Raw genomic sequence first — 25,465 nt, forward strand, 5'->3', positions numbered from 1 at the left:
ACCCCCACAACCCAAAGATATGCAGGATAGGTGGATTGGTAGCGCTAAATTGCCCCTTAAAAAAAATGAATTGGGTACTCTAAAAATGGGTCCCAGGCCCAAAAATTTTAAAAACACAACTATAAGATGTTAACGCCAGCTTCAAAAATTGATGCTTTGGCTTTAGACAAAAAAAGTGCTGTTAAAACTTTGAAATAATTTTATAACTCAAAAACAAGTTTCTGAAGGATAATTCTGGCAATTATCAGTGTATTCCAGATCATTTCCACTCACATCATGAAAATAGTTTTTCCTCAAGTCACCCACTGTTCTTTTGTCAATCACCTTAAATCTGTGTCCTCTGGTTTGAGGATAGCAGTTGGCAAACCTTTATACCCAAAGAAGATTTTGTTTTAAGAGATTTGCCAAAAGTGCAAACTGTTCAGAGCCACAAGAAATAGATAAAAAATTTAAAAGAGGGAACAAATATACAAGCACTAATTAAGGAGACAAATTCTTCATTGTTAATCTAATAAACTTAAAGGGTTGTCTAATTCCGTAAACAGATGTTTTCCAATTTTTTATGCTGCCTGCAGAAATACAGCCATCAATGCTGATAAGTCAGGTGCAATACCATTACACTTTGGGAGGTCTCAATATCAAATTGAGCTTTTCATTTACCTTGCTAAAAAAATGTCAGCTGGGAAAGACTTTTCATTTTCTTCAAAAATATTTTTCAGTGGATACATTTTAAAACTCCTTTTAGTGGAAAACGTGCCATAACAACCTCCCATAGATCTGTTTGCAAATAATTAGAATTTTTGCTTCTTTCAAAAAGTAGGTGGGGCAAGGTTCCCTTCCCTTGCAGCTATGTGGTCAGTGGATCAACTATGAAATAAAACATTTGTAACCGATCAGGGGCCGTTAGCTCACCAGGTTCCCGTTCTTTTGCTTATAAAAACAAATGTCTTTTAGATGTGCTGAAAAGCGAGACAAAACATTTCCCCATGCTAACAAAAGTACTTTCAAAGAAGAAACATATTGCACTATTAACAGTTCACCTCCGTTGAAAATTTGCAACACTGTCTGAGAACTAGCCAATGGAAATCGGGAGTTCCAAATGAGAAGTCATGGAGCAGCGTGCGACTTGAGTCCAGAGGATGATGAATGTGTTTTAGATCACTCTGCCAACAGGAACTGTGTCCCTAACTATTTTGACTCGACTCATGATTTTGAACACCTCCATCCATCAATCTCCTCTCCAACATTTCAGTGCAAAGGAGAATGCCCCAACCTACCCGTCTAACTGACATTCCTCGTTCCTGGGACAATTCTCTGACATTTTTCTGCACCTGCTCTAAGGTCTTCACATCTTTCCTAAAATGTGGTGCCCAGAATTGAACACAATATCATAGAAAAAGGTTACAAAACAGTACTTGCCGAGGTTTCGAAACACATGGAATGAACTGCTGGATACAGTATTGAAAATAAAAGTCTTGGGAGTCATTTAAGCACCAAATAGATGCTACAAAAGGCATGGACTTTGGAAACTCTCTGGATTCATGAACAAAGATGGGCTGAATGGCCTTCCTTATCCATAATCATCTTGGAACTGGGTAACCTGCACACTTAGTTGTGAAGTTAGGAAAGTAAACAAAACTGTCTGAGGTGCTGCATTCATTAAACAAGTACCTTTGATCAGGTCGAAATCTTGTGTCAGTGCATGGCAGGTATAACTTTTCATCAGCTTCCACTTCATTTAATCCTAGTGCAAATTTTGTGAGGCCGTAGTACTGCTCAAAGTCTATCGGCATGGCATCTACAAAAAGGAATGAGTACATAAACCTTAGTGGCAACAAACACAAACGTCAAAGCAAAATCAAGACACAGCAACAGCTGCCTAAATGATAATCAATTGCAGGGCTAATCACTGTATGGTTCGCAGAAACGGAGAAGAGCAATGATCAGAAAATTCACTAGAAAGTTGAAAAGATTGTGCAATTAATTACATGTTAACTTGTGATCCTCAGATTTTTTAGGTATTGTACAATGAAAATCTGAGCTATTTCTTCATGGCATTGTTTCCAAAAGTAATAGTGATTGCTCGGTTTCCATTACACAAGGCAAATTGTTTACTCGATAAAGATGGTTAGAATCCAATCCCTACAGTGCAGGAGGTCATCATTTGGCCCATCGAGTCTGCACTGACCCTACGAAATAGCAACCTACCGAGGCCCACTCCCCCATCCGAGCCTGCATAAGGAGCAGAATAGCTTGGCCAATCCACCTAACCTGCACATCTTTGGACTGCGGAAACAGACCAGAGCACCCGGAGGAAACCCACGCAGACAAGGGAGAATGTGCAAACTCCACACATACTAACATGAAAGAAGGTGAGCACAAATTGGTCTTTCTCTGATTGGCAGTGTGCGATGAATAGTGTGCCACAGTGATCAGTGCTGGGGACTCAACTTCTTATAATTTATATAAATGAGTTGAATGAAGGGACATGAAGGTACGTTTGCTAAATTTGCTGATGATACAAAGATAAGTCAATTTTGAAGGAGACGCAATGAGATCACAAAGGGGCATATATAGGTTAAGTGAGTGGACAAACATCAGGCAAATTGAGTATACCGTGGGTAAATGTGAAGTTGTCCAGTTTGGCAGGAAGAATTAAAAAAGCTCATTGTTCAAATGGGGAAGTTTGCAGAGCTCGGAGGTGCAGAGGGATCTGGGTATCCGAGTTCACAAATGGCAAAAGGCTAGTATGCAGGAAGAGCAAGTGATTAGGAAAGCTAATTAGGGAGGGGAATTGATTACAAAAGTAGGGAGATTATGTTTCAGTTGTAGAGGGCATTGGTGAGACCATATCTGGAATAGTGTGTACAGTATTGATCTCCTTATTTAAGGAAAAATGTAAATGCGTTAGAAACAGTTCAGGGATGGTTTACTAGACTAATACCAGGAATGGGCAAGTTGCCTTACCAGAAAAGGTGGGACAAGTTAGATTTGTATCCACTAAAGAGCAAGAGGCAACATGATCAAAACTTTGGGGGAGGGGGTCTGAACAAGGTGGATGTGGAGAGGAAGTTTCCTCTTTGGGAGAATCTAAAACTAGTGGTCACTGTTTAAAATAAGGGATGGCTCATTTAACACAAGGTGAAGAGACTGTTTTTCCCTCGGGAGGTTGAGAGCCTCCTCTAAAGGCAGTGAAGCAGAGTGTTTGAATATTTTTAAGGCAGAGAGAGATAAATTCTTGATTAACAAGGGGATGAAAGGCATTACGACACCCTGAGCTAGTACACAGTCAATTCCAGCCCCACAAGCCCCGGAGTCCAAACATAAGTGAACCAAGAATTACTATATTTTCTTGAGAACTTTGACCCTTGGCTGCTTCAATGATTTACATGCACCAGATTTGTAAGTAAAACACAAAATAACTGTTTATTTACAACAAGGGAAGAGTTAATAATAATAATCTTTATTGTCACAAGTAGGCTTACATTAACACTTCAAAGCCCCTATTCGCCACATTCCGGTGCCTATTCAGGAACACAGAGGGAGAATGGGTGGCACGGTAGCATAGTGGTTAGCACAGTTTCTACATAGCTCCGGAGTCCCGGGTTCGATTCCTGGCTTGGACTGTCTGTGCGGAGTCTGCACGTTCTCCCCGTGTCTGTGTGGGTTTCCTCCGGGTGCTCTGGTTTCCTCCCACAGTCCAAAGATGTGCAGGTTAGGTGGATTGGCTATGCTAAATTTCCCTTCGGTTGGATGGGGTTACGGGGATGTGGGCTTAAGTGGGGTGCTCTTCCCAAGTGCTGGTGCAGACTCGATGGGCCGAATGGCCTCCTTCTGCACTGCGAATTCTATGACTATATGATTTCAGAATGTCCCATTCACCTAACAGCACGTCTTTCGGGACTTTTGGGAAGAAACCAGAGCACCAGGATCGCGACCCCTCTAGTTTTCGAGTCCAGTCCCAAGTGAACGAACCGTCCGACCCAACCTTTCCTTAATCTAATCTGGTCAGCTACTCTAAGGTGCGTCTCTTGCAGCATTACCGTTCGCCTTCAGTCCTCTCAAATGCGCAAACACACGTGCCCTCTTGACCGGCCCATTGAGCCCTCATACATTCCAGGTGATCAGCCGAGTTGGGGGGCTCATCGGCCCCTCTTTCGCCGATCAGCCATCACCTTTACTTGGGCCAGTCTCCAGCCCGCGCCCGTCCCCAGTCAGCCTCCACCCCCGACTTCCCCTCTGTAACAGTCCCTCCCTCGTCAGCAGACCATTTCCCCCCCTCCCACCCCACCCAGTAACAGCACAATGCAAATCGACCCCTTTGATGAGGCTAACATCTGCTCACCCCCCACTATGCTTCCGTGAGCTAGCCCAGTGGCCCCCACCCCTGGCGCCAGACATTCTCCCATCTATTGTCCGCCCCCCCCCACCCCGCTCATGCACATATATTCAAATGACAAACAATCCCAACACAATTGCCAGACAGAAAAAAAAAACGCTAAACAAAGAAAAGATCCAGCAAGAGATCCAACATCTAAACAAACACACCTTCATCCCTCAACAGTGCAAATGTAAACTTTAACTCACTCAGCTCTGCAACTGGCCCCAAATTAATACAGAAGGCATTACAAATAGTGTCCACAAAATGAAAAACGAAAAACTTTTTTAAAACATGAACGTTGCAGCAAAGTAGAAAAGTCCTCAGTCCACCGCCAGTCCTTGCCTTTTCACGAAGTCCAGTGCTTCCTTAGGTGACTCGAAATAAAAATGTTGCTCCTCGTACGTGAGCCAGAGGCGGGCCGGATACAGCAGTCTGAATTTAATCTTTTTCTTAAAAAGGGTCGACCTGATCTGGTTAAATCCCGCTCTTCTCCTGGCCACCTCCGCATTCCTGATAGATCCGCAGAATACTGTTCTCCCATTTGCAGCTCAGTGTCTGCTTGGCCCAGTGTAAAACACGCTCCTTATCAAAATACCTGTTGAATCTCACCACCATTGCCCTCGGGGGGTGGGTTCTCCCATTCACGGCTTCCTCGCGAGCGCTCTGTGAGCCCTGTCCACCTCTAAGGGTTGGGAGAATGCCCCATCCTCCAGCAGCTTCTCGAACATGCCCGTATGTGTGCCCCAGCGTCCGCTCCTTCGGACCCCTCCGGGAGCCCAACGATTCTCAAGTTCTGCCGGTGAGACCTATTCTCTAGGTCCTCCACCTTCTCCAGGAGCCTTTGCTGCTGGTCTCTCAGCATCCCCACCTCCAACTCCACCGCAGTTTGATGTTGCTCCTGCTCAGCCAGCGCCTTCTCTACTTTCTGGATTGCCCGATCTTGGACATCCAATCTAAGCGCCAGCCTCGAAATTGACTCTTTAATCGCGTGCAAGCAGTCCCGCTTCTGCCTGGCAAAGCCCTCCTGGATAACTTGCATCAGCTGCTCCGTTGACCGCTGGGTCGACAAGCCAGAGGTCTGGTCCTCCGCCATGCTTCCTACCACTGCAGCTTCAGCCCAAGCCTTCTCTGTCCGTCTGTTTCTGCCTTTGCGAGCACTTAAGTCCTCCTCTCCATGCACCAATGTGGGAATCCTGTACACAATTGCCTCTGTCATCGATTTTCAAATCAAGTCCGGTAACAAATCGGGGGAAAAGGGCAAAAGTCCGACCCGAGCGGGAGCCACCAAATGTGCGACTTACTCCTTCATAGCCGCCACCGGAAGTCCAGCTTTCAACGTTTTGATCAGAGGTGAACATTTCACAGGCCTGGCTGGATAGAGAGTGTTTCAAATCTGCTTCTGGTTGCTCTCAATGTCTAAGCAGAATTGAAACTTAGCTCTACGAAATGGACCCGCCTGTGTTTACAGAACATTCCAGAACCAGAACCCCAATCAGAATCAAAAGCCCGTCAAAGACCTGGATTTCAAAACAGCCGATTGGCCGCTGACCACGTCCATCAGAATTACGGGACCCTACCACATAGTGCACTAGATCAAGGGGTATGCCTGGGCCAGTTTAAATAACAGCTTGTAGCGGGGAGGCGAAGTGGCGGGAGGTTCAAAGATCTGTAGTTTAAAAGCAGTCAGCGAGACAGTAATTAAAAAGGACACGGGGATCAGACAAGGGTCTACAGAAATGTAGTGTTGAGGTTACAATCGTATCAGCCAAGATCGTATTGAATGGTTAGATGGTTCAAGTCGCCTACTCCTGCTCCGAATTCATATGTTTGCATGTAAATAAGTCTGTATATCTCCTCTTGTCTGCACCTCAACCTTAGTTATAGTAATAGCCAAACAACTGAAATGTTCTACTCGTTTAGCAAGCAATAAGCTACTTCAACTATTTACTTAGTTATGAGTAGGCCATTAAAATACACCGCAACGTGCAGTGAATGTCTACTGCAAAACATTTGTAGCTCATGAGGTCTAGGCCCTACAGTTTTGCTGTCCCACAAAAATTTGTAAGTCATCTGTCATCATTGGACGGCACGGTAGCACAGTGCTTCGCACAGCTGCTTCACAGCTCCAGAGTCCTAGGTTCGATTCCTGGCTTGGGTCACTGTTTGTGTGGAGTCTGCACGTTCTCCCACTGTCTGTGTGGGTTTCCTTCGGGTGCTCCAGTTTCCTCCCACAGTCCAAAGATGTGCAGGTTAGGTGGATTGGCCAAGCTAAATTGCCCTTAGTGTCCAAAAAAAAGCTTTGGTGGGGTTACTGCGTTACAAGGATAGGGCTTAGGTAGGGTGATCTTTCCAAGGACCAGTGCAGACTCGTTGGGCCGAATGGCCCCCTTTTGCACTGTAAATTGTATGGTTCTGTGATCACAAACCAGTTTCAAAAGCACAGATAAAACCGTAGTTCATACATTCAGTTAGTAAGAATGAAACTCGGTCCTAAATAATCCATAGTTGCAATAAGGAGAGTAGTTAAGGGGAAATATAAAAACTGAGGATAAAAATTAAAAACATTGCACCATCTTCCCATAACTCCAGTAGTCCCATAATGACACATATGCATTAATTTTCTTACGTGCCACGACCTTCAGAATAATATTGCAGTTTAAAAAAAAGATGTGGCACTTTGCTTCAGATACAGCAACTGTGAAATCAAATCCCTGGAGTCGTGAACACACGTGCTACAAGGGCATTAGAGATATCAACTTCCCAAATTTAGCACAGAAATACAAAATACAATCTTTCATGGAAAATCAAATGCCCTGATTTTCTCCTTTGAAACTAGAAATGCATTTAAACACCCTTGCTGGGGTTTTGCCTGTAATATTGTAAAAGACAGAGGAGGTTTTCAATATAAAAGCAAATTACTGCGGATGTTGGAATCTGAAATAAAAACAGAAAATGTTGGACAATCTCAGAAGGTCTGAGCATCTGTGGAGAGAGAAGGGAGCTAACATTTTGAATCTGGATGGCTCTTTTTGTCGAAATTGCTAATACTTGACTTTCAAAATCACCTCTGCCATATAAGCATACTGTTATAGAACATAAGAACTAGGAGTAGGCCATCTGGCCCCTCAAACCTGCCCCGCCATTCAATGAGATCATGGCTGATCTTTTGTGGACTCAGCTCCACTTTCTGGCCTGAACACCATAACCCTTAATCCTTTTATTCTTCAAAAAGCTATCTGTCTCTATCTTAAAAACATTTAATGAAGGAGCCTCAACTGCTTCACTGGGCAAGGAATTCCATAGATTCACAACCCTTTGGGTGAAGAAGTTCCTCCTAAACTCAGGCCTAAATCTACTTCCCCTTATTTTGAGGCTATGCCCCCTAATTCTGCTTTCACCCGCCAGTGGAAACAATCTGCCCGCACCTATCCTATCTATTCCCTTCATAATTGTATATGTTTCTATAAGATCCCCCCTCATCCTTCTAAATTCCAACGAGCACAGTCCCAGTCTACTCAACCTCTCCTCGTAATCCAACCCCTTCAGCTCTGGGATTAACCTAGTGAATCTCCTCTGCACACCCTCCAACGCCAGTATGTCCTTTCTCAGGTAAGGAGACCAAAACTGAACACAGTACTCCAGGTGTGGCCTCACTAACACCTTATACAATTGCAGCATAACCTCCCTAGTCTTAAACTCCATCCCTCTAGCAATGAAGGACAAAATTCCATTTGCCTTCTTAATCACCTGTTGCACCTGTAAACCAGCTTTTTGCGACTCATGCACTAGCACACCCAGGTCTCTCTGCCCAGCATGTTTTCATATTTTATTTAAATAATAATCCCTTTTGCTGTTATTCCTACCAAAATCGATAACCTCACATTTGTCAACATTGTATTCCATCTGCCAGACCCTAGCCAATTCACTTAAACTATCCAAATCCCTCTGCAGACTTCCTGTATCTTCTGCACTTTTTCCTTTACCACTCATCTTAGTATCGTCTGCAAACTTCGACACATTGCACTTGGTCCCCAACTCCAAATCATCAATGTAAATTGTGAACAATTGTGGGCCCAACACTGATCCTTAAGGGAAACCACTAGCTACTGATTGCCAACCAGAGAAACACCCATTAATCCCCACTCTTTACTTTCTATTAATTAATCAATCCTCTATCCATGCCCTTAATCTACTTTACCCTTAATGCCATGCATCGTTATCTTACGCAGCAACCTTTTGTGTGGCATCTTGTCAAAGGCTTTCTGGAAATTCAGATATACCACATCCATTGGCTCCCCATTATCTACTGCACTGGTAATGTCCTCAAAAAATTCCACTAAATTAGTTAGGCACGACCTGCGCTTTATGACCCAAACGGCATCTGCCCAATGGGACAATTTCCATCCAGACGCCTCGCTATTTCTTCCTTGATGATAGATTCCAGCATCTTCTCTGCTACCGAAGTTAAGCTCACTGACCTATAATTACCCACTTTCTGCCTACCTCCTTTTTTAAACAGTGGTGTCACGTTTGCCTATTTCCAATCCGCCGGGACCACCCCAGAGTCTAGTGAATTTTGGTAAATTATCACTAGTGCATTTAAAATTTCCTTAGCCATCTCTTTTAGCACTCTGGGATGTATTCCATCAGGACCAGGAGACTTGTCTACCTTTAGCCCCATTAGCTTGCCCATCACTACCTCCTTAGTGATAGCAATCTTCTCAAGGTCCTCACCTGTCATAGCCTCATTTCTATCAGTCACTGGCATGTTATTTGTGACTTCCACTGTGAAGACCGACCCAAAAAACCTGTTCAGTTCCTCAGCCATTTCCTCAACTCCCATTCTGGACACACCCATCATACTAATAATCATAATAATAATCATAATCGCTTATTGTCACAAGTAGGCTTCAATGAAGTTACTGTGAAAAGCCCCTAGGCGCCACATTCCGGTGCCTGATCGGGGAGGCTGGTACGGGAATTGAACCCCCGCTGCTGGCCTTGGTCTGCATTACAAGCCCACTGTGCTAAACCAGCCCCAGTTGGTAACATCTTCCCTGCATCTACCCTGTCTAGTCCCGTTAAAATTGTATAAGTCTCCGTGAGATCCCCCCTCATTCTTCTGAACTCTCGCGAGAACAATCCCAACCTAGTCAATCTCTCCTCATATGACAGTCCCGCCATCCCTGGAATCAGTCTAGTAAACCTTCACTGCACTCCCTCGAGAGCAAGAACATCCTTCCTCAGAGGAGACCAAAACTGCACACAATACTCCAGGTGTGGCCTCACCAAGGCCCTGTATAATTGCAGGAACACTTCCCTGCTTCTCCACTCTCAACCTCTCGCAGTGAAGGCCAACATAGCATTCACCTTTTTTGTTATAAATTTAGAGTAGCCAATTATTTTTCTTTTCCAATTAAGGGGCAATTTAGCGTGGCCGATCCACCTGACCAGCACATCTTTGGGTTGTGGGGGTGAAACCCACGCAGACATGGGGAGAATGTGCAAACTCCAAATGGACAGATCATTAGCCTTCTTTGCCGCCTGCTGCACCTGCATGCTGACCTACAGCGACTGGTGCACAAGGTCACCCAGGTCCCATTGCACACTCCTCTCTCACAATTTACAACCATTCAGGTAGTAATCTGCCTTCCAGTTTTTGCTTCCAAAGTGAAAAACCTCTCACTTAGCCAAATTACACTGCATCTACCATTGATTTGCCCATTCGCCCAACCTGTCCAGATCATGCAGCATGGTAGCACAAGTGGATAGCACGGTGGTTGCACAGCGCCAGGGTCCCAGGTTCAATTCCCTGCTGGGTCACTGTCTGTGTGGAGTCTGCACGTTCTCCCAGTGTCTGCGTGGGTTTCCTCCGGGTGCTCCGGTTTCCTCCCACAGTCCAAAGACGTGCAGTTAGGTGGATTGGCCATGATAAATTGTCCTTAGTGACCAAAAAGGTTAGGAGGGGTTATTGGGTTACGGGGATAGGGTGGAAGTGAAGGCTTAAGTGGGTTGGTGCAGACTCGATGGGCCGAATGGCCTCCTTCTGCACGGTATGTTCCCATAATCCCATGCACTTTAATTTTGCACAATAATCTCTCATGCAGGATAATTTACCATAAATGTTAACTAAAAATTTGAAACATTCAGTCATTCAAATTAAAGAATGCGACTCAGAAAAATATGAATTCATTGTTTAAAAAACATTGAATCAATTGATCTGAAATATGCAACTTTAAATTAAGAGTAGAACATAGAACAGTACAGCACAGAACAGGCCCTTCGGCCCTCAATGTTGTGCCGAGCCATGATCACCCTACTCAAACCCACGTATCCACCCTATACCTATAACCCAACAACCCCCCCCTTAACCTTACTTTTATTAGGACACTACGGGCAATTTAGCATGGCCAATCCACCTAACCCGCACATCTTTGGACTGTGGGAGGAAACCGGAGCACCCGGAGGAAACCCACGCACACAAGGGGAGGACGTGCAGACTCCACACAGACAGTGCCCCAGCCGGGAATCGAACCTGGGACCCTGGAGCTGTGAAGCATTTATGCTAACCACCATGCTACCCTGCTGCCCCATAGTAGACTATGTAGCAAGTACAAATTTCAATTTTCAAACCGAGTTCTAAAATGTGTAAAAGGCATTTAGAGTGTAGCATGGTTACTCAGGGTTCGGCAAAGAAACCATTGGCCACAGTGCTTCTCCTGTTTCTGAGGCCCTTATACCCTCGCCACCCTTCGAACCTCACCCTATTTTCTCCCTTCTTTTCACGATTTACCAATCACAGGAAGGTCCTGGTAAAATGATTAATCTCATTGTTGGCATCTGGTTATAAATATCATCTGATATATACGTAGTATGGGTCATTAATCTTAAGAGCAGCAACTATATAATGCAGTGTCAGTTTGTGTGCGCCCTATGGGTGATCCCACTGTAACTATCAAACAATTTTAACAGCATTGTGCATCATTGTTAATTTGACAGGAAAATCTCTCATTAGTTATTTACAGCACTATGCAGCCAATAACACATTTCAATGACTGCCTCATTAGCACATTCTGTATATCGCACCACATATACACGATGACGGTAAATTCAAATTTGGGGGAAGGATTCAATATTTGCAGGTTTTATACATTTTGACGACTGTTCTGGGGAAGAAAAGGAAGACCATCCGCATGCCATACCTCACATGGTTTCTTAGTTGGAGAGTTGGAGATGGGCAAGGGGGTGGGCATGAGGAGAGGGGATAAACCCATTCACTTTTTGCTGCTTAACCTCTCTCCCTCCTTCCTGCTGGGACACACTGACACAGCACTCACTGGCCTCGCTCAAACTCAGCATCAGTAGAAGTGATGTTCCAGTTCCCTAGGTGTGGTTCGTGCTGCGGACATGGATGGCAGTCGGGTCCGGCCTGGCCTGAGACTGAGGGACAGCTGCGCGGAGCCTACTCCGGCCTAGCTACCGGCAGAGACACCCTCCTGCTCTTTCATTATTTGTTTCTACTCGGTGGTGTACAGAAGATGTCACAAATCATTCATTGCAGCTCAAAGTTTCCTCCATGGTCAGAATGGCCAGAATAAGTGCTCCAGCTTCTTCAATCACAGGTTCCCTCTCCTCTGCCCTTGCTGCTCCTTCAGTCACAGATTCTGTCTCTGGAGGTGCAGCAAGGGCGAGAGAGAGCAATGACTAACTTGAAGTCAGAAAGGACAGTCTTCTTGACTTATCAGACTTCCTGCCCGGGGAGGGAGAGGTTGGACCACCCGGCAGGGGTAGGGGAGACAGGTTGACCCACTCAAGCAGGTGTTGGTCATGTTTCTAGTTGGGGTAGCATCTGTCTGAGTAGTGATGCTGTCTTTGATGGCATCTTTGAATTTGTCTATATATGTTTCTGGACCATACCTCTTCATTCACCCGAGGAAGGAGCAGTGCTCCGAAAGCTAGTGTTTGAAACAAACATGTTGGACTTTAACCTGATGTTGTAAGACTTCTTACTGTGCTCACCCCAGTCCAACGCCGGCATCTCCACATCATGAGTAGTGATGGTGGCAGAGAGAAGCATCTAAAGGTGTGGATCCTGATGGTTATGATTAGAGTACTGGTGGTGGTAACAGGGAGGAGTAGGAGTAGGATCCAGGGGAGTGCCACAGCAGGGCCATGGTTAAATGCTGTTGGGTTTCATGGTGGGTATCATAAATGTCAGGCGACCAGTGGCCTAGAACAGGCATTTTCAAAGTGGGGGGTCATGACCTGTGGGTGGGTCGTGGGCGGGTGTCGGGAGGGTCGCAGAGCCAGCCATTTGGCGTTCCTAATCTCGGGAATTCATTTTGCAAAAGCCGCAGCAGCCGGCTTTTAATAATGACAGCTGCGAGCAGCTTTGAAAATGCGTGTCCACTCATCATTGCGCATGCGGCCCAAGAGTCCTAGAACCTGAACCCAGGGTCAAAATGCGATTGCGGCATAGCAGCGGCTGACTGCGTGGTGATCACCGATGATGAACAAGGCTATGACCTCGATCTGTTTTGTATCCATAAACATTACAATGATCTGGAGAGAGTATATATTCCTCATGGTTTAATCATGGATAGAACAGAACATTTGGCAAGGGATATAATGAAAGCCATGGAAAATTATCACATCGTCGCCCTCTGTGTACTAAAGGGTGACTAAGTTTTTTGCTGACCTTTTAGACTACATTAAAGCATTGAATCGAAACAGTGACCAGTCAATCCCAATGACGGTGGACTTCATTCGCTTGAAGAGTTACCGTAATGATCAGTCAACAGGGTAGCTGCTCAGAGTTTATGAACTGAGGTACGAAATCCTCGCTTTCCTCCTCGAGAAGTTGTCCTCTCTGGCTGATTGGTTTGCTGATGAAACTTGATGAAACTTGGATGCTAACTATGTCTTACCTTGCAGACATCTTTTCAGTTCTAAATGAACCGAACCTCAAATTGCAAGGGAAGGATGATGATTGCTTTCGGCATTGTGAAGAAATCGCAGCTTTCCAAAAGCCATTGAAAGTTTGGCAATTGTGAGTGCAAAGCCAAAATTATTATATTTTCCCCACACTGCTACAACACCGAAGAAAACAGCATTAGTAAGGAAACTGTCTGTTGAAGTCAGATTTAGAAAGAAGGTTTTTAGACAAAAGGTACCCCATTGGCTTAGATGCCTGCAGAAGAGGCAATTTGTGGGAATAGATAGTGTATAAACAATGCCTGTGATTTTATAACCTAAGAATTACTAATATCGGAAAGGACACAAAATGGCTGTTAGATGAGCTAGCAATACTAAAAGACACAAAATGGTTTAGCTGACCTAGCCACATTTCTGAACAATCATTAGCTGGGTTACTTGAAAACTGGTACAAATAACATCATTTAATTACAGACAGCAGAGTTAGTCAGGGAGACAGGAGTGATTGATATCAAGGCATTGAATGTGAAACATACATGGGAATTTCTAGGGAGTATCACCAGCAGTGATAACAGCTCCACAGGACAAAGGACATTAAGTATCCTCACCAGCTCAAGGTCTTCAGGTGCAAGGAGGAGACATAAACAGTTAGTTTCATGAAGTTAGGGGCTGGTAAGACACCAACCCACTTTATGTAATGTCAAATCTAATTGGATATATAACTAATGTATGTAATCTATAATCAGTATTATTGGACAAAGTCCGGTCGAAATGGACTGTGTAGCTGCTTTGAAAAATAGAAAAATTGATGTTTTCTTTCTTCGGTGGAGAGATGGTCTGGGACTTTAACAGATGTCAGCAAAATAAACTGTTTCATGCAAGGACCAGTAGCCCTGGGCGTTGAGTGATTTCTTTGAGAACCTCTCCTGCTAACACCGTCAATGGACTGGCAAGCCTGGCTCCAAATGAAGCTGACTGAACTTCTGCACCTCAGCTTTGACAGCACCTTAAAAACACGGCACAAGTCAATGAAACTGTCAGCATTCCGGAGTACCATCTTTGAGGGCTATCCGGAGCTGAGTAAAACAAGCATTTTGTTGCTTTTTTCCTTCACAACGACTTACATGTGCGAGGTTGGATTTTCAGTCCTCACCTCACAAAGATGAAGACAGCAAAAGAACCGGCTGAAATCCTGCACCCAATATATGCATAGTCCTCTCCTCCTGTGAACCTGATTGGAGTGAGATCATGAGGACGATGCAGGCTCACATCTCGCATTAAAGGCAAGAGAAAATGGTGGGTCATGCGTGGGTCCTGAAGATTGGCTGGTTGGTAAAAATGAGTCCCCGGAAACAAAGTTTGAAAAACACTGGCCTAGAGGATGGGAGGGGTCAGGTTCAGAATGGGCATCTGTATTTGGATGGTTAAGGCCTTAGAGGGGAGAGCAGAAAAAAACCCCTGAAGTTTTGGATGGTCCAGGGTAATGGGGAGCGAGCGATACAAGTTAAATGGTTGGGAGATGAAGGATAATGTGTTGCTGGCGAAGGAAGATGGGGAACTTGGTGAGTGGCAAGGGAACAGTTGAATGTGATAGAACATTGTTGCTAAAGAGACGTGCACCATTGTTTAACTTGCAATGTCACAACACAGTCCCGCAGTTGGAGCCAGGACCCAAAGCAGGAGTTACTGCTGTGCTTAGTTAGGGGCACCCAAATAATCGTTAGCTCACTGGATGTAGAACTACGCTAAGTTTCATTCTCATTTCTCTGTTCAAATACAGCAGCAGCATTCTCCCGTTATTCGTGGGTCTCATTGCGGCATCATTTCAGCAAGGTGTGGAAGAGTAGTGAAGATTGAGCTGAAGGTTAATCTCCCCCTGACCGAGGCAGGGCCAGCGAGAGTGGGAGAGCCAAGTGAAGCTCCAAGTGGCCAGGTGGGGAATGGCTTCAGTGTGTCAGGTTGGAACTTCGAGGTGTACAGGTAGATGATAATAGCAGATAACTAGGCGGTGTTGTAGCCATGAAAGCAATGACGGCTTCTTCCGAATGTGTCTCACTTCTGTCCAAGTGAGGGTGCAGTGCCAGGGGTAGACCAATGCTAGGTATAGGCTTTCCTATTGGCCGAGTTGATCAGAAAAGGAGGGAAAATTTTAAACAATGAGATGATTACATGGGTCACTGCAGTGTCTTCACAGAGCACCTCAGGCATCTATGATGAACGCCGAAGGCAACATTGGGTTTGCTCAACATGGTGCAACTGAAGACCAGACACCAGGGCGGAGAGCCAGGAACAGCAATGGCCGGAGCAGCAAGAGACAGCAACTGCAGAGGCCGCTCAGAAAGTTTCTTAGAGGGATCTTAATTAGGTCATCAGTACCTGCTGGGCGGCCAGAGACACACCAAGATCTCATGTTCAACAGTGATGGCCAAGTATGTCTCACACACATTGTAAGATCTTTATACCTTGCACAGTGGATGGAGACACACAAAAAAATGGTGATTAAATAGGGCCACGTCATTCATGAGTGCTTAGTAATAAAATGCCCTGTTGACTAGTGGTCTGAGGCCTAGATGCTCTGGCCTGCTAAGGGTCTCCTGCTTGGGCACAGGTTCATCCTTCTCAGGCTGACTTGCTGGAGTTAAATGGGATTATTGGCAGAGGGGAGGTGGAGCAGCAGGGCATGCTTGGGGTGTCATGGGATGAAGACCCTGGGGTTTCCGATGGCACCTCCCTTGACAAGGGGCACCGGGAGGAAGGTAAAGGTGCCCTGTCCCGCTGTCACCTAGCACTTCTGCATTGTGCTCCTGGCTAGAGTGATGGGGGTGCAGGTTTTGAGTGAATATTCAGCAGCCACTGTGTATTCTGCTGGACCTGGGTCTCCAAGGTGGCCACCACCCTTTCCATGGAGGCAGCCAAGGGCATGCATGCTGGAGACACATCAGACAGAATCTTCAGCCTTTGGTCCAGTGTGCGCATGATCTTTGGCATCTCTGCTTGATGTACCCCTGCATATGCCCAACATATTCCTTTCGGCTGAGTCCAGGGGCTGGTCATCTGCATAGGATTGAGCAGGGACTTGGTTTCTGTTTTAGAGGCCTCAAATGTCACTTTTACCACCCACCTTTGATTGTTCTTTGAGGCTGTGACCCCAGACCTACTCAAGAATGTTCACCCACCAAGGTGAATTTCTCTGCATTGGTGGTGGGTGCAGGTGAATGTCATGATGGTGCATCCCCTGAGGAATCATCCTTTTTAGCTGGTGAATGGAGAAAATAAAGATTTATTGGATGCCTGAGCAATCTCCCTTATCTATGTCGCACTCTGTAGACCGGAGTCATCATCACCGGCTCGTAGGGGGTCCTGTATTGCCCTTTAGAGCTGGCATGGTCCTGCTCTTCCCTTTTTCTGCAGCCACTCCCCGCCCTTGAAGGTCTTTCACATCCCAATGTTGGGCATAGTCGTTACCCACCATCTCCAGAAATCAGTGCAGAAGATGGCCCCGGAGCGAGGCGACTATCTGCGATCTTTCCCCAACAGATCCACTTTTTACTTAACTTATACTCATTCTATTCACTTTTCTTCCCATGTACTTAATGCTCTGTTGAGCTGCTCACAGAAAAATACTTTTCACTGTACCTCGGTACACGTGACAATAAACAAATCAAATCCAATCCTATTGTGGACTTTCCTTGACCTGCAGACAGTCAGTAGGACAGATTGTTATCCCAATGGGCGCACAAGCAATTTTGGAGCATGCATTCCACTCAATCACTTTTCACACTCACTATCACATGCGCAAAGATTAGATACAGATTAAGTTAAAGCCTAACAATGAAACGGAAGATAACACAGTAACTGTCAATGTACACCTGATGTTGTCTAAGTTGGCACTTAGGATTCTCATGAAGTTGCAAAGTCTGTTGTAGATGAATAGCTAGGAGATTGGCTCTCCTATGCTCTTGGAAGCTGGTACCAGTAAAGTACTTCGGCTGCATCAGAGGACTTTCAGCTTTGATGATTCAGCTATCTTCGATGTTTCTCTTGTGTTGTTTTAGATGCCGGCTTTGCTTAGTTTAGGCTGTTTTATACTGGAAATCCTGAAGGTGAGGTTTAATCACATAACTGTGGGCTTAGCACTTCTGGGGTCCACAACACAATAGCAGTCAACAATAATTTTTCACTCGCATCTCTGCCCCAACTTGAGCTCAAATATTCTCCTTTGTTCAATATGGCATTCGGAGACCAACAGTCTAGAGATCCCATATTCCTCAAAGGTTCATACTTAAACAATGAGATATTTAAACTTCACAGGTAACTTGAAATACTCTATTGGCCACAAAAATCAAATACTGCCCACAGTTTAAATGTCCATAGTCACATGTTAGGGTGCAGCCATCTTAACAGGTTTTGTGACCAAGTTCACAAAGTAGTATCTGAAAGTCTGTAATATCCAATATCCTCATGCTTGCACTGAATATGACACAATGATTAACTCATGTGTGAGTATCCTAGTGTAAAGTCATGAAAATATAAACATACTTGGGAAGGACCTTCTATTGAAGAATCGGGGTGCAAAGCAGATAACTTGGGGAACTTACAGGTACTATTCTCTAGTGTTACAATCCTAGTTGATGTTGCTACAGTATAGTCACATTTTAGAGCGGATCCCCCGTTACATTGATTGGAATTTTTATTTATTTAGCTATAGTACGTTACTCCATCACCCAAGCTACACCGTTACAGATATACACTGATTTTAAGGATAAGTCAAGTTACAAAACAGATCTTATGCTCTAATGTTCTCAGTAAGTACACAGTCCAATCAGTAAACGTATGGTCAGACACACCACACTCTGAAGCTAAGTGGCAGTTGCCACCCAATACAACTTCTGTGGATTTCCCCTCACACCACATCACACTGTGAGCCAACTAGTATCACTAGAACTCAGACTTCCAACTGAGTGTTTCCATATGCTAGGCTAGAGGGATACACATTCACCAAGAATCCGCATCCAGGATTTCAACCTCTCCTTTTGGTATTCCTCTGCTTGGGACTGCCATATGCATTCAAACTTCCACACAATCACTCAGGTACCCAGCCATGCCAACAGAGCACTACTGCCTCACAGGCTGATTGAAGACGTCACCACACTTTTGATTTACATTGGATGTTTGGCTTCTCACTTAGCTGACTATAAGCCTGGTTCTTGTAGCTGTCTCTTTAAGTCAGAGCACTTTCTCTGCTTCTTACTTGAATTCTTCTGAACAGGACCTTGTTTAACTACTTGCTCTTTGTTCCTTTAATTTAACAGCCTTCTTGAAAATAACTCCCTCCGACTGCCTGCTTCCTCCAGCTCCTATGTCCTGTCCAGCTTCTACTGGCTCTAGCTTATAACTAAAAGGTTCTTTCTTTCTGACTTAGGTGGCCCCCTCGTTGCTAAGCAACAGCCTAATTTTCCTTTAACCCCTGTTTGTTTTCACATCATAAACTTTCATTGCCATGCATACACCTAAACCAAATTGAAGTCATTAACTCTTTCAAATACAGAAATACAAAATGAAACTTACTGAAAGCTATATCCTACAAGTACAAATGTAAATTTGTAAATTTGTTTCCTGACTAAGTTATTTTCGAAAACTCAAGGACACAATGAAGTCTGCTCTTCTGAATAAAATCTTCAAAAAGTTAAAAGTCCTTTCTCTCAAAGTTACCTTTCTTCAAAAAACATGGCTTTGTAAAAAAAAAACACTAAACAGCTTTAATAAAACAACTCAAGAATGTTCAATATTAAAAGTTGCCTAATAAAAGTCACTTACTCGCTCTCCAGATGCAGGTTGCTGTTGGGGGTGGTCCAGAATATATACCTTCATTCCATCTCCCAAACAATCGATTTACTACTTTTCCATTTTGGTCCATTATTGTCCCTTCCACCTCATTAATATTTGAATTCCAATATTTTGCCTAAAATATGAAGGAAATTGCATGCAAGTCCTTTCACACAATTGTGAGCGTCTATTAAGAAGCATTCAAATATTAAATGTAGCAGTAACTGGTAAAAATTAATCTTTCACAAATTAGAAAATTGACATTAATTTACATGTTAGCACTGGTTTGTAAAGTAAATTGAACTGCTCTTAAATTAATCTCAGACTTAAAATGCCCGTGCAGCATCAACTCTGATTTATCCCACATGTATCTCAGCAAATAATAAAGCTAAATTCATTCAAAATAGCAGATCACATGTGAATTACTGTGACAATCCATTAAGGTTGTTTTAACAAGTTTTGTTAATTTGAAAGTCAAACTTCTCAAGTCTTTCTAGTTAATTGCTGCAAATTACATTTTCTGCCACTCTGTCTGGGCAATCTACACTTTATCATCTTACAAAAAGCAAGTTTAATACTCCAATGTCTAGAATCAACTGTCATTCTCCTGTATGAAGTAGCCGACAAACACCTTGAATTTTCTTGGCAGTCTCAGGAAATATAGGTGGATTCATGTGTGGGCAGGCACCACATTATTTCAGATTCAATGCTTCTGTACAAGGAAGATTAGCCCAGCTATTTTTTTTAACTGGAAAAAGAATGATTAAGCTTGCTGCTGACAGGGATTTAAAATTTAAGCTGGTCATTCTGTTCAACCCTTGACGAGTGAGTGGAGGCAAGGAAGTCATCTGACAAGACCTCTCTGCACACAGCATAGCGTTATTGAGGGTTCAAGACAGGGGTAAATTCAAAACAGAAATGCGGAGACATTTCTTCAGCCAGAGAGTGGTGGGCCTGTGGAATTCATTGCCGCAGAGTGCAGTGGAGGCCGGGACGCTAAATGGCTTCAAGGCAGAGATAGATAAATTCTTGATGTCGCGAGGAATTAAGGGCTATGGGGAGAATGCTGGGAGGTGGAGTTGAAATGCCCATCAGCCATGATTGAATGGCGGAGTGGACTCGATGGGCCGAATGGCCTTACTTCCACTCCTATGTCTTATGGTCTTAAGATAGCCACGTGATTTTTCTTCTCCATATGACCAGAAGACATAGGAGCAGAATTAGATCACTCGGCCCATCGAGTCTGCTCTGCCATTCAATCATGGCTGATATTTTTCTCATCCCCATTCTCCTGCCTTTTCCCCATAATCCCTGATCCCCATATTAATCAAGAACCTATCTATCTCTGAACACTCAGTGATTTGGCCTCCACAGCCTTCTGTGGGCAGAGTTCCACAGACTCACCACCCTCTGGCTGAAGAAATTCCTCCTCATCTCGGTTTTAAAGGATCGTTCCGTTAGTCTGAGATGGTGTCCTCTGCTTCTAGTTTTTCCTACTAGTAAAAACATCCTCTCCACAGCCACTATTCAGGCCTTGCGGTATCCTATAAGTTTCAATAAGATCCCCCCTCATCCTTCTAAACTCCAACGAGTACAGACCCAGAGTCCTCAACCATTCCTCATAAGACTTGCTCTTCATTCCAGGGATCATTCTTGTGAAACTTCTCTGGACCCTTACCAAGGCCAGCCCATCCTTCCTTAGTTATGGGGCCCAAAACTACTCACAATACTCAAAATGGGGTCAGACCAGAGCCTTATACAGCCTCAGAAGTACATCCCTGCTCTTGTATTCCAGCCCTCTGGGACATAAATGCCAGCATTGCATTTGCCTTCCTCACTGCCGACTGAACCTGCACATCAACCTTATTAGAATTTTGAACAAGCATTCCTAAGTCCCTTTGTGCTTCTGATTTCCTAAGCATTTCCCCATTTAGAAAACAGTCTATGCCTCCATTCCTCCTTCCAAAGAGCATAACTTCACTTTTCCACATTTCATTCCATCTGCCACTTCTATACCCACTCGCCTAGCCTGTCCAAGTCCTTTGCAGCCCTCCGCTTTCTCAATACTACCTGTCCCTCTACAGATCTTTGTATCATCTGCAAAATTAGCAATAGTACCTTAAGCTCCTTCTTCCAGATCATTAATATATATTGTGAAAAGCTGTGGTCCCAGCACAGACCCCTGAGGCACACCATTAGTCGCCGGCTGCCAGCCTGAAAAAGACCCCTTTATCCCCACTCTCTGCCTTCTGCCAATCAGCCAATCCTCTATCCATGCCAAAATCATACCCTTAATACGATGGGCTCTTAACTTATTCAACAGTCTCCTATGCAGCACCTTGTCAAAAGCCTTCTGGAAATCTAAATAAATCACTTCCACTGGTTCTCCTTTGTCTAACTACCTGTTACCTCCTCAAAGAACTTTAACAGATTTGTCAGACAGGACCTCCCTTTGACAAAGCTGTGCTGACTCAGTCCTATTTTATCATACACTTCCAAGTACTCCACAATTTCATCTTAAATAATGGACTCGAAATTCTTGCAAATGACCGAAGTCAGGTTAACTGGCCTATAATTTCCCGTCTTCTGCCTCCCTCCCTTCTCAAACAGGGGTGTTACATTAGCTACTTTCCAGTCCTCTGGGACCCCTCCCTGCCCCCAGTGATGCCTGAAAGATTACCACCAATGCCTCCAGAATCTCCTCAGCTATCTCCTTCAGAACCTGGGGTGTAGTCCATCTGGTCCAGATGATTTATCCACCTTCAGATCTTTCAGTTTCCCCACACCCTTCTCCTTAGTGATGGTCACTACACTCACCTGTGCCGACTGATTCTTCTGGAGCTCCAGCATCCTACTGGTGTCTTCCACCGTGAAGATTGATGCAAACTAACTATTCAGTTACTCTGCCATTTTTTTGTTTCCTATTATTACTTCTCTAGCCTCATTTTCCAGTGGTCCAATGTCTATTTTTGCCTCTCTCTTACATTTTATATATTGAAAGAAACTCTTTTCATCTTCTTTGATATTACTAGTTGGCTTACACTCATTTCATCTTCTCCCCCTTATTGCTTTTTTAGTTATCCTCTACTCGCATTTAAAGGCTTTGCAATGCTCTGGCTTCCCACTAATCCTCGTCACTTTCTATGCTTTTTCTTTTGCTTTTACGCTGCCCTCGACTTCTGTCATCAGCCATGGATGTCTTGACCTCCCCTTTGCATTTTTCCTCCTCCTTGGGATGAATTTCTGTTGTGCCTCTCGATTAATCCCCCAAAGCGCCTGCCATTGCTGTTCCACTGTTTTCCCTGCTAGGCTCCCTTTCTAATCAACTCTGGCCAGCTTCTCCCTCATGTCTTTGTAGTTACCCTTATTTAATTGTAATACTGTTACATCTGATTCCAGCTTCTCCCTCTCAAACAGCAGGGTAAGTTCTATCATATTGTGGTCACTGCTCCCTAAGGGTTCCTTCACCACGTTCTCTAATCAAGGCTGCCTCATTACATATCAGCAAATCGAAAATTGCTGTTCTCTAGTCGGCTCTGCCACAAGCTGCTCCAAAAAAAAAATCTCTTATACATTCCACAAGTTCCTTTTCTTGGAATCCACTACAAACCTGATTTTCCTAGTCTACCTGCATATTGAAGTCCCCCGTTATTATTGTAATATTGCCTTTCTTAAATGCCTTTTCTGTCTCCTGATGTATTTTCAGCCTCACATCCTGACAACTGCTAGGGGGCCTGTACAGAACTCCCACCAGGGCCTTTTTACCTTTGCGATTCCTCAACTCTACCTATGACGATTCTATGCCTTCTGATTCTAGATAATTTCTTGCTATCAATTTAACTTCATTCCTTATTAACAATGCAACCCCGTTCCATCTGCCTGTCCTTTCGATAGGACACATATCTTTGGATATTTAGATCACAGCCTTAATCCCCTTGGAGCCACGTCTCTGTGATGCCCACAACATTATACCCGTCAATTTCAATGTGCGCAACAAACTAATTTACCTTGTTCCGTACACTGCGCGCATTTAGATACAACACCCTCAGTCCTGAATTGACCACCTCCCTTCTCATACTTGTCACCTTTTTTGTTCTGTCTGAGGTTAGATTCCTGCCACCTTCTATACTCTCTGTTCTATTACATGGTCTGGGAACTTTACTAACCTCTCCTGAGCCCGTGACTCCTTTAAGTAGTTGGAAGTCCTCATCATTAACCTGCACTTCTACCCTCTCCTTTAACTTTGATTTTCTAATTCTCCATACAACTGAATAGCCCCCCCACCCACCGCCCTTCCACTATTTAGTTTAAAGCCCTATCTACAGGCCTAGTTATACGATTTGCCAGGGTTGTCCAAAATTTCTAATTTACTTAAAAGATTATTTAATAAGGAAGAGCTCTCACTTTCTACATTTATATCCCTCATGAAAAGTTGCACAATTTTAAAATTCATCTCAAGCTACAAAAGTAGCTGCTTTGCAAAAGTAGGTCAATGTCATCTGATGTGGTTAGTATAAACTAGATACAGGTTTGACCCAGTAAATGCTCTTGGTTGACATTCACAGTTTACTCATATCTGATACTGCATGATTTTCTTTAAATATTGCAAGCAAGATCTATGGAAATGCAAGACTGTTTTCAGGAAATGTTAGTTTATCTTTATTCAAAATAGAAAAATTGATCTTTCTTACCTTCACAAATGTCAACTTGCAATGGCATATGCTGCTATTTTTATTCTTTATGAGAATCTCTCCATAATGTTCTATCCATCGCTGTCCACTCAAAATATTGTGTACACATGAGGTTACTTTATTCCACTCATAATGGTCTTGGTACCTGAGGTGCAAAGGTACTGTTCAGTTAACAGATTTATTTTTATTCACAGGTGTACAGAAATATAGTTAGCAGATTTATGTTATGAGAGCTTACATAAATGCAGTGAATCCATTTTATGATAAGTGCTATTACATGTTGAGAATTGACAGAAGAGTGCAAACAACTGCAACTTATTGCAAATAAGGGACTTCCGGTTGCGGCTATGCGGAGCTAAGCCACACGTTCGGCAGCTCCCGCTTTAAAAGGACTTGTGGGCTCTTTTAAGGGCCCCAAACGGCGCTGATTTGACGATTCCCGGTGGATAAAGGGGTCTGGAGCAAAACCCCCCGGGATTTATGGTCCGGACTCGAAGTGGGGCGAGGAGCAAAACGGCAGCAGCTCCCCTGGAAAAGCGGGGGAGGGTGGACAAAATGGCGGCCGGTGGAGCCCCTGAAGAGTGGAGGCAGTGGGCTGAGGAGCAGCAGGCGGCGCTTCTGCGCTATTTCACGGAGCTGAAAGGGGAGTTGTTGGAATCCCTGAAGGTGACGACGAGTAAACTGCTGGAGACCCAGACAACCCAGGGTGCAGTGATACTTGAGTTGCAGCAGCAGGCCTCTGAGCGCGAGGAGGTGGTTTCGGCCATCATGGGGAAGGTGGAGATACACGAGGCACTTCATAAAAAGTGGCAAGATCGGTTCAAGGAGATGGAGTTTCAGTCACGGAGAAAGAACCTGCGGATCCTGGGCCTCGAGGAGGGGCTGGAGGGGTCGGACCTGCCGGCCTATGTGGCCGTGATGTTGAACTCGCTGGTGGGGGCAGGATCCTTCCATCTGCCCCTGGAGCTGGAGGGGGCCCATAGAGTACTGGCCAGGCGGCCTAAGGCAAATGAACCCCCGCGGGCGGTGCTGGTGCGGTTCCATCGGTTCAGTGACCGGGAGTGTGTTCTCCGATGGGCCAAGAAGGTGAGGAGTAGTAAGTGGGAGAATTCGGTAGTGCGTATCCACCAGGACTGGAGTGCGGAGGTGGCCAAGCGGAGAGCCGGGTTTAACCGGACGAAGGCGGTGCTCCATGGAAAGCAGGTGAGGTTCGGCATGTTGCCGCCTGCGGGTCACCTACAAGGACCGGCATCACTACTTTGAGTCCCCGGAGGAAGCGTGGGCCTTTGTGCAGGCTGAAAGGCTGGACTCGAACTAGAGATTGGGGGCTGTGGGAGTTTTTCTATTCATGTATCATTGTTTATGCTGTAGCGGGTTATTCTGTTAGTTTTTGTTTTTTCTCTCGCTTTCGGATGATGTGGGTTATGGTTCTGTGTTCTAAGGGGCGTACTGGGGTTTGTGGTTGATCTGGGTCTTTGTTTGTATGGAGTTGGTGGTTGGGTTGGGACTGCGGTTTGGGAGCTGCATTGGTGGGGTGGGGCAGTGTGAAAGCGCGGGCTTTTCTCTGGTTTGAGAACATGAGGCGTATGTTGGGTCGCATTCCTGGCCTAGAGGTGGGGGGCTTGATCATTGG

At 44.7% G+C, this 25,465-nt stretch overlaps 1 protein-coding gene across 14 annotated transcripts in view; it reads right to left on the minus strand.

Annotated features, from left to right (window-relative positions):
- Window positions 1-25,465, minus strand: part of osbpl3b (oxysterol binding protein-like 3b) — a 200,419-nt gene that overhangs the window by 19,813 nt on the left and 155,141 nt on the right. For all 14 annotated transcript variants that reach the window (XM_038797231.1, XM_038797224.1, XM_038797228.1 and 11 more), the window contains 3 exons: window positions 23,833-23,977; window positions 19,133-19,277; window positions 1,672-1,798 (listed from right to left, as the gene is read on the minus strand). In XM_038797231.1, the coding sequence (XP_038653159.1) occupies window positions 1,672-1,798; window positions 19,133-19,277; window positions 23,833-23,977 (417 nt within the window). The remainder of the gene's footprint in view (window positions 1-1,671; window positions 1,799-19,132; window positions 19,278-23,832; window positions 23,978-25,465) is intronic.

Source organism: Scyliorhinus canicula, chromosome 5 (genome assembly GCF_902713615.1).
Source record: "Scyliorhinus canicula chromosome 5, sScyCan1.1, whole genome shotgun sequence".
Taxonomy (NCBI): domain Eukaryota; kingdom Metazoa; phylum Chordata; class Chondrichthyes; order Carcharhiniformes; family Scyliorhinidae; genus Scyliorhinus; species Scyliorhinus canicula.